Source organism: Electrophorus electricus, chromosome 11 (assembly GCF_041902795.1).
Source record: "Electrophorus electricus isolate QZ-2024a chromosome 11, ASM4190279v1, whole genome shotgun sequence".
Classification (NCBI taxonomy): Eukaryota; Metazoa; Chordata; class Actinopteri; order Gymnotiformes; family Gymnotidae; genus Electrophorus; species Electrophorus electricus.
The window spans coordinates 2,017,501-2,030,000 of NC_137507.1; the positions used below are offsets into that span (position 1 = coordinate 2,017,501).

General features: G+C 48.3%; 2 protein-coding genes across 6 annotated transcripts in view; both read right to left on the reverse strand.

The window, feature by feature from the left end:
• LOC113583022 (syntaxin 1A (brain)) overlaps positions 1–10,129 on the reverse strand; it is a 66,529-nt gene extending 56,400 nt beyond the window's left edge. Inside the window, exons 1-2 of one of the 4 annotated variants that reach the window (XM_081723544.1) lie at positions 9,638–10,097; positions 813–887 (exon numbers count right to left, since the gene is read on the reverse strand). In XM_081723544.1, coding sequence (XP_081579670.1) covers positions 813–887; positions 9,638–9,667 — 105 coding nt within the window. In that variant the 5' untranslated portion in view covers positions 9,668–10,097. Of the gene's footprint in view, positions 1–812; positions 888–9,637 lie in introns of all 4 variants that reach the window. The other 3 variants (XM_081723546.1, XM_081723545.1, XM_081723547.1) reach the window with 3 other exon arrangements.
• Positions 10,130–10,453: 324 nt separating this feature from the next.
• The window catches only part of bud23 (BUD23 rRNA methyltransferase and ribosome maturation factor), a 3,613-nt gene continuing 1,566 nt past the window's right edge, over positions 10,454–12,500 (reverse strand). For both annotated transcript variants that reach the window (XM_027019104.3, XM_081723543.1), the window contains 7 exons: positions 12,438–12,500; positions 12,264–12,314; positions 11,973–12,058; positions 11,824–11,869; positions 11,673–11,734; positions 11,176–11,265; positions 10,454–10,846 (listed from right to left, as the gene is read on the reverse strand). The exon at positions 12,438–12,500 is cut by the window's right edge and continues 34 nt beyond it. In XM_027019104.3, coding sequence (XP_026874905.2) covers positions 10,792–10,846; positions 11,176–11,265; positions 11,673–11,734; positions 11,824–11,869; positions 11,973–12,058; positions 12,264–12,314; positions 12,438–12,500 — 453 coding nt within the window. In that variant the 3' untranslated portion in view covers positions 10,454–10,791. The remainder of the gene's footprint in view (positions 10,847–11,175; positions 11,266–11,672; positions 11,735–11,823; positions 11,870–11,972; positions 12,059–12,263; positions 12,315–12,437) is intronic.

A 12,500-nucleotide genomic window follows, 5' to 3' on the forward strand; every position in this document is an offset into this window, starting at 1 on the left:
GCCCGGAGCGCCGTTAGCTGGACATTTTTCTGGCAGGTGACGCAGACCTGCGTAAAAACGGCAGCAACATGGCTGAACTTGACAAACTTGGTCTAACTCATCACCGTGGGAACCGTGGAACTGCGGAAACTGACATGTGCGACTGGGGGGCTGACTACCCACACATCACTGCTGTACGCAGCAGATGGGCTACAGGCCGCAACTGTACGCAGATAAAATACACCCGTAAAAAAGTAGCACCTGATACCTTTTTCCAGTGAATGGCTGGTGAGTGTATAAATGATAGAATAAGTGATGTTATTTCTGGTATTTGTTATTGGGCAAATACGAGTGTCTGCCTAGGAAGAACTTAATTTAAGAAATCAACAGCAGTAAGATCAACTGGTTCAGCGCTATTTTGCAGATATCAACCACGGAGGCTAATGCTGAACAATATGAGAACTGGTGGCATGTCTCAGATGTAATACTCTTACCCTTTCAAAAGAACAGAGCACAGCGAGCAGAGACGTGTTTTAAAGGCACAGAGAGTGGACGAGACATTTATGCGGTTGTCTTCTACACGTTCCACAGCAAAGTGCGTTCAGGAGGTGAAGAGCTCGTGAAGCTGCCGGAAGCGGACCGGCCTGGGTGTGACGTCACTCTTCGACAGCGACTGGGTGTGACGTCACTCTTTCGATAGGCAGTCAGTGAGTGTGTGTGTGTGTGTGTGTGTGTGTGTGTCTGACGGGATCCTCCGACTTGCTAATGTGCTGGAGCTCAGATGGTTACCATGGCACTAAACCAGTGTGGTGTGGCAAAAACCAAAATTGTACCTGCTCGAAGAACTCATCCATGAAGGCTTTCTCTACACCGACGGCCACCTCCTCTTCCTCCTCGGAGTCTTTACCCTGACAAACATAAGCGTCCAGTTAACATAATCACTTAAGGACAACGTCGACACCTCTCCAGGATCTACGGTCAAAACAGTGACATTCCAGTATGTAATTAAATGATCTGCTGATTAGTTAGTCAGTCTATCAACACATTTAAAAAAAAAAAAAAAATTTCCAACTTTTCCCCATTTCCCTATTATTATAAGGTAGATATGCCAAAAATGTATAAATTATGGGAGACTTAAGAGCTCCCACTGTCGTGTGGGATCAAGAGCTCCTGCATTACACCGAGTTCACGTGCACCCAGTAAAGAGGTCCAGTAAGCTGCTCCAGTTTTGTGTAGCATCATGGTGGCGTCCTGACAGACGTCCCTGGACCTGGTGCTTTCATTTTGGCATTCTCGCCTTGTTATCTCCCATGTTTAAAGGTTTCTGATTCCTGCTCCATACAGCAGGGCTGTTCGTTCCAAGCTGGTGAAGAGTTATAGAGCGCAGGTCATTAGACCAGCGCTCGCCATCGATCAGCACAGCGGGTCAAGTGATTAGAGGCCTGTTACTCAATCACAGCCATGTGGACCGACAAGCAGACAACCGCGAAACTAAGAGGGATGTTCGCAGATCGGATTCCATCTGGACACTTTCAAGAAATCAGATTGTTTACTGCATTACTTCAGATTTCTAATGAGGAATCAGCAGCTAAACGACAAAACAAACCTTATTCACTTTTATTTATTTATTTTTTTTTGCTAGTGGCAGTACCAGGGGCAGTGGTAGCTCAGTGGTTAAGGTACTCAACTAGTAATCAGAAGGTTGCCAGTGTTGTGCCCCTGAGCAAGACCCTCAGTTCCTCAATGTTGTATTGTCATAATTGTAAGGTGCTTTGCATTTTAGTGTCAGCTAAATGTTGCAAATATAATGTATATTCAAAAGCAAATATTCAGAAGCCAGTAGTCTGGGAAGTAGTGACTTACAAGAGCAGGGGTGCACTTCCTCTGGTCTGAGAGCTGAACGACAGTGTATCTAGACCAGAAACAAATGTGGAAATACGGACATTCCTGACCACCGATAAACGTGCCGATGATAATCGCTCCTTACAGATGGGAAGCAAGTGGCACCTGTCAGAGCAGAAGGACTGAGGGTGCTTTCTGAGGGCGACTCACTCGGAGTTTGATGACAGTATCCTGGAGGTTGTAGGATGCTGTGCGTTCTCGGAGTTTGATGGACCGTATGCGTTCCCCGAGTTTGTAATGTCAATAACGAGCTTGGTGACTTTATCGATGCAGACGAATAGACACTTATCAAATTACCGCTCCCCCGGCCAATCCGCTGTCAGACCCTAAATGTGCACAGCATGTTTATCATAACAGCGCAACCACGAGACCCATGTGACCCATAGTGGTCATTACCAGATCGTGTTTTCCTGAAAGGAACCATTTAATGGAATGCGGTGCTAGGAAATGACATGCTAAATCAGGAAATGAATTCCTAGACAGACTTTCAGAGACCTTGAGTCTGTCCATACATTTGGTCTACACCCAACAAACAAAAATATCGATTGGCAGGGGGTCCATGACAATGGGATTACATGCCACTAATTTATTTAATCATAGTAAATTCAATACTCAAAAAAAAAAACGGTTTCCTATTATCTACTAACTAATTCTAATCCCATTCAGGCATGCCCTGTCTAAATGCATTTTTATTATCAGTGTGTTACAGTGAACAAATCAAAAAGCACGATCCACTCGTCCAGTCTGCAGCCGTGTGGCGTGCAGTTTCTGGCCACTATGACAGCACTTTGTCCCAGCTGCTCCCATGTTGAGGCTGTAGTGGAAACCCTCCGGAAGAGCCTCAGGGGGGCGGGACATTCTCCTTCCCCGCACCACCCGCCGAGGGCTGGTTTCCGCAGAGTGCGTCTCTGCCCGGCGCCCATCTGGGTCAGGATCCCTGCAGGCCGGAGTGGCACATGACTCATTCGTCTACTAACGGACTTGGATCCGTTGCCGTGTAGGAGCATAATCTCCCATCCTTCCCGAGGGGAAAGCAGGCATTTCTGCTGGTAGATCCAGAGGGGCCCAGGGCCACAAAGGGCCTGTCGTTCGGCGAAATCCAGGGCACTGTGGGTCCAGAGACGCTATATGGGTCCCTCTACCTCTCTCCCTTTGAACGGCCCTGCTGTGCAGCAGTCAAACCCCAGCAAACAGAGCACAGCGCCAATATCTGTCAGCTACCCCGGCTCCCGTTTAAAAAGCCTTGACAGTTTCCAGCTCATAATGGAGATGAAACTGTCAGAAACACGCCACTCAGCTTACCTTTCTGCAAGGACAGAATAAATGAGTGAGTCACTCTACGATGACCAAAGAAGGAGAAACTCTGGGGCAAACACTGATCTACTCTACAGAACAAAAGATGTGCTCTTAAGAGTATTTTATGCAGAACAGTACAAACTCTTCTGAAAAGGGATCCATTTTTTTTAAGTATGTCAGTGGTGTGCATTCTTTTTAAAGGCAGCTCCAGTTTGACATTAACATATCCATGTGAACTCTCCAGCTGAATAACACGAGCTATCCAGAGTTAAGTTATTCATAAGACTAGCAAGTGAGATGGAAATGTGAAACATATTTTAAAAATACTCCACCAGCGAGTTTCTCCACCAGCCCAGACCAGGCTAAAGGCAGGTTTCAGGATATCATACCAATCATTTCATGCTTTCAACTTCATTAATTTAGAAATAATCCTGAAGATATAACTTAAAGATATTTAAATCTAGATATTCCAGCACTGCACTGGTGTAAAGGATTATATAGAGAGCGAGAGCAAAACATTCCTGCCCATCTGCCATCTTCCACATACACACACGTTCTTTTGACATCTTTCTCAACCTCTCCTCTCACTGCTTGGCCTGGCTCACTTTTCCCATGCTGAGATCATCTCTCTGTTTCTCTCTCTCTCTCTCTCTCTCTCTCTCTCTCTCTCTCTCCTTCTGAGTCTCTCTCTCTCCCTGTCTCTCTCTCTCTCTCTCCCTCTGTGTGTCTCTCTCTCTCTCTCTCTCTCTCTCCCTCTGTGTGTCTCTCTCTCTCTCTCTCTCTCTCTCTCTCCCTCTGTGTGTCTCTCTCTCTCTCTCTCTCTCTCCTTCTGTGTGTCTCTCTCTCTCTCTCTCCCTCTGTGTCTCTCTCTCTCTCTCCCTGTGTCTCTCTCTCTCTCTCTCTCTCTCTCTCCCTCTCTCTCTCTCTCTCTCTCTCTCTCCCTCTGTCTCTCTCTCTCTCTCCCTCTGTGTCTCTCTCTCTCTCTCCCTGTGTGTCTCTCTCTCTCTCCCTGTCTCTCTCTCTCTCTCTCTCTCCCTCTGTCTCTCTCTCTCTCTCTCCCTGTCTCTCTCTCTCTCTCTCTCTCTCTCTCTCTCTCTCCCTCTGTCTCTCTCTCTCTCTCCCTCTGTGTCTCTCTCTCTCTCCCTCTGTGTGTCTCTCTCTCTCTCTCTCTCCTTCTGTGTGTCTCTCTCTCTCTCTCTCCCTCTGTGTCTCTCTCTCTCTCTCCCTGTGTCTCTCTCTCTCTCTCTCTCTCTCTCTCTCTCCCTCTGTGTCTCTCTCTCTCTCTCTCTCTCCCTCTGTGTCTCTCTCTCTCTCTCTGTCTCTCTCTCTCTCTCTCCATTGCCTTAGCTTGGCTCTGAGCAAGCCAGCAGACAGAAGAGGAGGGGGCCTTCGCCTCCAGCATCAGCGCTGACGCTCAGTCTCATTACAACAGACGGCCCACACAGCATGGCCCGAGTTACCTGTGGCTGTCTCCTTTTCGCCCATTCCCTCCGTTCAACTGGCCAACAGCTTTCTCTCTTTTTCTCTTTTTTGCTGTTGCTGTTGTCAAATCCCGTGTGATCGCCATTGTTTTCGTCGTCTGCTTCTTTCTACAGCCGTTCTTTGTCAGCGCTGTTGCTGCAGCAACTCTATGAACTGACTGACAAACAACAATCTGATTCATCAACAAAGGCTGGTTATAAAAGATATTAATGTTCGATGCTGCACGGTGGGAACACAGCCGTGGTGCTGTGAAGCTGAACGGGGCCTTCCGCACTCATCAATATTTTGTTATCTGCTAACACAATCTTACGCTATTCGCGGAACGCGCTCCCACGACCAGAGAGCGCATGAACACAAGCGCCTGCTGCTCGGTTTGCCGTTCATTTCTCCCCATCTTTGCTCTTCCTCACGGTCTCTTCCTCACTGGCTGAGACGCCTGTGTGATGTCGCTTCCTGTTTTTATCCCCCTCCCTCTCACAGACGCAGTGCTGCCTCAGTCTGAGAGGGAAAGTGTCATTAAGTCTGCAGTGGGCTGTAATGACAGATAGCAGGCAGGGAGAGGTAATGACGTGTCTCCTGTCAACACCCGTCACCGAGCCCCGAACCCCTCTCTCCACCCCTTCCTCTTGGGCTTTATTTTCGAGCATGTTTCCTGCAGGCCACGGGGCACACAGTGACCGGATTCGTCTATGTCCTCGGCATCACCATGGAAAAAAAAAAAAAACTAATTGCGTCCTCTCCGTCACGCTGCTGCTAGCCCGTTTTTGGCCCCGCCCTACAGACCATCCACTACACTGCTCGACTGTTACAGGATCTCAAAGGCAGCGTTTCTATTGGCTGGCAGCAGCCTCTACAGTGGCGTGATGCACTGCTGACGGCTTGCGAGCGATTTTCCACGGTAATCAGAAGCCTCAACTGCACGGTTCCCCCCACCCCACACACACACACACACTCAAGCTGAGAGACCACACAGCGCGACCGGAGCAGCGGAGGTTTAATGCTTGAAATGGCACTCTTTTGAAGAACACAGAGCCAACGGACAGACAAGGCTCATCAAATTGGGTCTACCCTCGAGCGAACAGAGTCAGATGCAGGTAGAGGTGAGGGCAGCCAGAGCCCCTGAGGCCCCTGCAGCTCGTTTAACCTCCCCAGGCACTTCTTGTCTGGCCTGACCCAAACCCAAACAGCCCTGTTTGTGAGACGTTTACCAGGCTGCGTCTGGACTGCCCCACCTGTAGCCCTCGTTCTCAGAGCTGGTGATCCCCAGTGCTGTCAGATGCACACAGCCTACGTTTCTCTCTTGGCTGAGCTTTTGTCTGTTTAAACGTTACCCTTTGGTTAATGTGTGACACATGGACAACCAGACCTCGTTGTCTCATGTTTGAACACTGACTGTTTATGTCAATAAATGCCCATACACAAAATGTTTTTGTATTTCACTGTTAAATGAGGTTATAAATAACACCCTCTGGCAAACACAGGTAAATACTCACATACACACCACCAGTAGCTTCAAGGCTTCAATTTCTTAAATGCAATCTTATGAGTAATAAGTCACGTACAGATGAAACATTTTCTGTCCCCATCCAACCAATTCTAAGTTCATTTTATAATTCATCATTTTTCAACTAACTTGTTTCTTCATACATTTACAGCATTTAGCTGATGCTTTTATCCAAAACGACTTACAGTTACAGACTTGGTGGATTTGGGACTAGAACTGGCGACCTTCTGATTACTATTCGAGTACCAACTACTAGTTTGGGCCTCATAAACCACCTAGAGTATCAAACATCATCATCATCAGGCTTATTTTGACTAGGCACCTTATTAATTAAGCAGAATAACATGCAAGTGTGTCACTGACTGCCTGCTTGCACTGTGAAAGTCAGACAGTGCAGGTGTGCACAAGCGAAGTGATAACAATTCTAATATTAAACGCATGCGAGTGCCTCCCCGGAGGAAAAAAAGAGTCAAGTCACACGTTTCTCCTGCTTCGTTAACCCAGTTTGCGTAAGAGCACTTGGGTGTGGTGCAGCACGGTGCAGGGAATACGGTAGTCTAATTAATCCCGAACCATGGCAACACGGGCGATCTTTGGGGGGCTAATGCGTGAACGGAACAGAGCAGCACAGCTTTAATGGCTCGTGACCCCAACCCCCGCTCCCACCGCCAATGGCTCGGGAATTCCCGGGAGTGCCGTGCTGGAAGACATAGTGGAAGCACTTTCAACAAAGGGCACGTTAATGGTTTAAAAAATTCAATAAAGAAGGAAAACGTACGATAAGAGTCATATTCCAAAATTTTAAGAAAAAAAGTAAAACGTGTAAATATGGCATACCAGTTGAGTTTGGACATTGAATTTATTTTGCAGAAGGGATGAAATGGTTAACCCTGGCACAAACAGCAGGACTGTTAGCTCAGTATATTACATCACCACAACTAGCTAATGTGTTTCTGTTCCGAGTGTCACAGCAGCACCAACAAATGTCACGGAGAGCAGAAGAGGAGCGGGCTTCCTGGAGCTCCCGGAAACACTCTCACCTGCTCATTTTTGGCCAAATTTTTAAAACGCCATTGGCTGCAACAGTCACATCCCCAGACGAGGCCCCCGCAGCTGGCAGGGCTCGGCTCCACCCGCGCAGACGTTCTGGCATCGTGGCTGTGACCAGCTGACGGCTCTGTACCAATGCTTAATGAACAAACAGTACTGCGAGCAACCACAGACAGATGTTCCTCCCTGAAAAGGCTTCATGGTCAGGGCTACGTTTTGAAGAGAGTCTCTACATGGACCTAAAACAAATATTAACATCTCTGCCGTCACGCTGTCTCTCTCACACACACACACACACACACGTTATTAACTGTTCATTCTCCATTTGGGCCTGCGAACAGCTTTTGATATGCTGTTTTTTTATGAGTCTGTGACTGACAATTTCATCAGCAGATTTGTCATCTAATTTTAATTAACTGCAAAACAGAGCCTGAAGAGAAGAGAAGGAGCTTGCTCCTCAGTACCGAGCATCAGCCGTGAGCTCAAAATGGACGACCGCTCCCCCCCAGATATTGTTAGTACACACTGTCACTGCGTAAAACACTATTTAGTCATTTTACAGCTAAACATATGTACTCAGTGCTTCACCCCAGACTGACACCGGTTCACTCTCTGCGTCGCCGATGTGCGGCAGGAAGACACGGGCCAACCCCTCGGTCCCCAGGGCGCAATTCCTAGAGATCCCCAGTCAAATCACTCTACCCTGCAACCCTGCGGGTTAGTCACAGCTCAAAGTCCCTCTCTGACAGTTTGCTTTCTCCTGAGAGCCAAGGTCAAACACACGCATGCGGATGCACACGCAGGATAAGAGAAAGGAAGTTACAGTGATTCCTAGACATTATATATACACTTCACCACTTTGTGCTTTCCTCAGCCAACCACACACAGACACACACAGCCACACAGTATCCAGTCTGACACTGTGGTCTCGCTGAGAATCGGACCCAACAAGCTCTGCCTGAAACAGTCGATAGAGTGCCGAGCGTTAAAACACACAGCGGCTGCGAAGAAACTCAATCACGCCCTCGTCTCAAAAATCAATACGTGTTGCGGACCCCTTGCAGTGGTGTTGGGCTCTCTGAACAGCAGAGACACACCTGCTTGTGTGTCACGGCCCTGTCACTGAGACAAAACCCTGCTCGTGAGCACTGTTTGCTCAGTTTCAATAGCCACTGAACCAGTCGGTGGTTTTCAAATGATCTAAAAGGACGGCGAGGGACCATTTGTAGTTTGGTCACTTTATTTGATCAGAAGGTAATTCCAGCAGGGCCTGGTTAGCAGACAGATGAAGGATCTAGGACTCTATCCAGGCTGAGGGCGTACGATTACTAATATAACAATTACATTTGCTTTTGGCAAACAGGTAAAATGATTTGAACGGACATGTGTTTGGTTTGATGAACACGGCAGATGGACTGGCCAGATGGCTTCGATATTGGCACATTAAAAGTTTAGATTGGACTGTCCAGTTAACATGGTATACTGGTGTTTGGTCAGGTGCCTGATTCTCTCTTCTGTGTTTTACCCTTCAACTGAGCGCATGTTTTCCACGGCCAGTGTCTGTCTGTATGCATCTGAGCATATCAATTTCAGATATTTAGGTGTTACTTACGTTCCTTAAACAAATCCCAATGATTTTAATTTAATAATAATCTCTATTTTGGTTCTTATTTCACAAATATGTGACAAAGTGAATTATTATTATTATTGCGAATGCAGGTTTACATGGGTTTTCGTGGTGTCAAAAATGAATCTGCCTTTCGCGTTGATTTGCGTCTGCAGAGTTCTCTCCACGGTTCTAACACCACAAGCCGGAATCTCCGCCAAAAGAAACAAAGTTTCATCAGTAGAGCACATAATCTGACCTGACCTGCCAATGCTGTGTACCAAGTATGTGATGCGGACCTGGCGGATGCGACACCGCGACCTAGAGCCTTCGCCCTCCGCGAGACTTATTGGTTTATCTTTCCGCATTTGTCGGCACAGCTGCTGTGACCAACGCGAGGACTGCACCGATGTCGGTACATTTCACGCTCACCGCTGTGATGTTACGCGTCCGTGGAAAGCGGAGGGCTAAGATAACGCAGAAATACGCGACAGCCCTTTGCGCCGTGCGCCTCCAACAGATGGTGCGCGCGGGGGAAAGCGGGCTACCCGCGTCTACACGATCCGGGCGACATGCACGCTCAGAAAAGTGGAAATAACGCGAAGACTCGAGGACGCAGCTGCCACAGCGCGCGCAGTCCCCTAACCGCAACATCAGACTCAGCTCACACGGTTATACCGAAAGACCGGTAGCACATTAAACCCTCTCGCGCTTTGTTCCCCGTGCATAATGCCGTGCCCACCGCTTGCTTCGTGCAGTGCGCAACTTGAGAAAGCGCGAGAAATAAGTAGTCCAGCAAGCAGGAGCGGGGTACTTACATGCCTCAGCTCGAGCGTACGGTCCTTCATGTCTCAGCCTGCGTCCGGAACTTTCCCGCAAGACCCGCGCCCAAATGAGCGTGCCACTGAGCGCGAGTTGTTCCTTCAAAAAAAAAAAAAAAAAAAAAACGCGACAAGCGGGCGCGTGCGAGGAGGCGCGGAGAGGCCGCGTGCGCGTGCGTCCACCTCTCGGCGCGAGTTTGAACGGAGGGTGGGTGCACTGCCAAAGGATGACGCGCTGGGAACGACACGCGAGGCCCGGCGTTTGAACGCCCCCGTCAACGTCGGGTTACCGGCTGGGAGACAATAACTCACCCACTTTTACAGGTCACGCGTTCAAGAGCCCAGTGTGGGCGGGCGGAGAAGAAAACCGGTTTAAGGGTCAAATACGTATTAACAACCGAGAAGTGAAGCATTATTAGCGGGGACAACGACCGGGAACGGAAATCCTACGCCCTGCTCCCGTTCGGTAAGGCTCAGCAGGCTTGCAGACCAGCGCCCTCTGGCGAGCAGCGCTGATATCGCGCTTTAGGGAACACTCGCAAAGCGACTTTAACTTCACAAGCAGCGCGCCACGATTACGAGACGCGGCTCACGTTTGAAATGGCGTTTCTCCACTCCAAATGATGTGTTCTCCGACGAGAACTATCACATCACCTCACTAGTACACGAATAATAGCCGTTACCCATACAATCTGGAAAATTATCATTCTAGCCTGTGATCAGAATGCATCACTTTTTTATGAAGCATCCCTCAGACTAAAACTTATGAAAAGCTAACGTCTTAATGAGCTATGGATTTAATGGTGCAACCAATTCATGAACATTTTTTTAATTAGACTTAAATGTTGTTCCTTATTGTAATCTCTCTCACTCTCACCAGTAGAGGTCTAGAAAAGAAAAAAAAAAGTGATTTTTATTAGATGATGTGGTTTCATTCTGATATCACAGCTTCAAAATGGGAGTAAGAAGTCCTGTTCCCTCTTAAAAGGGGAAAGCACATCGCAAATGTCATGTTTGATCACACAGCAGTCGACCACATAGGAGAAAAGTCCATGTTTGAGGTCCGCAGCGTGAAGGTCCGCAGCGGCAGGCGCAGTGAAGGAAGGGTAGAAAGAGCAAGACCTGCAGTAGCTCATGATGCCGGACGCTCTTTAGAAGCGAGGTCTCCTCTGGCGACCTGTGTACTTCGTATCTGCCCTTACCTCCCTGAAAAACCAAATCAATCAAATAAACAAATGCAGCAATAGCCATGAGAACAGCGTATTGTGGGCCGTACAGGTCCGGGGTACCCTTTCCTGCAAGTTCCTGATTACAAAACATCAGATCTAGGGCAGCAGGCATTTTCCACAAATCAGAAGCATAATGAAGTATCACAGAACCTCTGCAACCTGTTTCGTTGCATGTTTGGGGGGGGGGGGGGGGGTTATGTCGCTTAAACCAACAATGGTGCGAATGAAAAGCAGCGTTACTCACTGAGCTGTGCGAATGAAAAGCAGCGTTACTGAGCTGTGCGAATGAAAAGCAGCGTTACTCACTTGCCCTGCCTCCTCCTCCGCTCCTTCTTCTCCATGATCCAGTCCTTGCTCTTCTTAACCGACTTGCCTTTCAGAACTTTGAAACGACACCTTCGGATACGACGGAAAACACCACAAAAGGTAGAAAGGCAACACTTTTCCCACTTGTCTAGCGTGTAAACTGTATTCCCCCCCCCCCCCCCCCCATCACACCAACTCGATATGCATTTTAAATATTCCATCTCTAAAACAGGTCAATGTCAGAGGGAGGAAAATCCATCAGGAGGAGGCTACAGCCTGACAGCACTACTGCCCCCTGTCTCTGTTGGTCTTCTCCGTTCAGGACAGGGGACGTCACAACCCTGCTCTCGCTCATGGACAAGACCCCTCACGGTGGGTGTAGCGATATACTGATATACATCTGCACTGTGATGTTGAATTCTAAAATGGTTACAGCGTTATTCTAACGGCAAACTGTGATGTTGCGGGTGTGTATACAGGAACGCAGAATACCACACCTTTGGCCTGTGTATTGAGCTTGGCTGGCCACACTTCTGTCAACAGTCTCTGAGCCCAAACCCTGCAACACAGCAGAACAGCAACGTTTTCATGCAGCATCTCTCAGGAGGGCGCGGAGATTTCACACTCACTGCCTGCCACGGTCCGTACCTTGGGCAAGACACCAGATACGCCAGCAAACAGGCAGAGGAAGAACCTTGAAGGAGAGAGCAGATGATAGCAGCCATTTAATTATACCAAATACATGGAGTAAGTATACTGTTTGCGGTCCTGTTGAGTGTGAACCATCGAGCACGCACTTTTTGGCCTTGCTGCTGTTAGGGTAGTCCACCACCATGCCGCCAGTGAAACCCGACCTCATGGCCTGGGCTGTTATCAGCTCCAGCTGCAAGCAGAAGCCAGGGGTCAGGGGTTACCCAGGGTTAGTGATAAGGAACGGTGAAACATAACAGGGATCTAAGGAACTAGTAAAGCACCAACAGGGGGGTGGGTGAGGGTGGTCTTCCCCACACCCTTATTCACTACTAAACATTCAACATCTCTCAGATGGGAGATCATCCACACTGTACTCACTGGTTCATGGAGCTCACCTGTTCGGAATTTTCTGGATAAAGCTGGAAAACCGCACGGGCACCTCTTGCCTAAAGATAAATCGATACGATTGAAATGTTTAAGAAATGCACGACAACAAACACACACACGTACCTGAAAAAATGAACATGTTTACAGCACGCGTATTGTGATGGCTGTCAGCACCAGCTTACCAGGGAGGAATACAGCATGCTGAAGAAGGTGTAGAGTCTCTTGGGGGGACTGTGGCTCTTCTT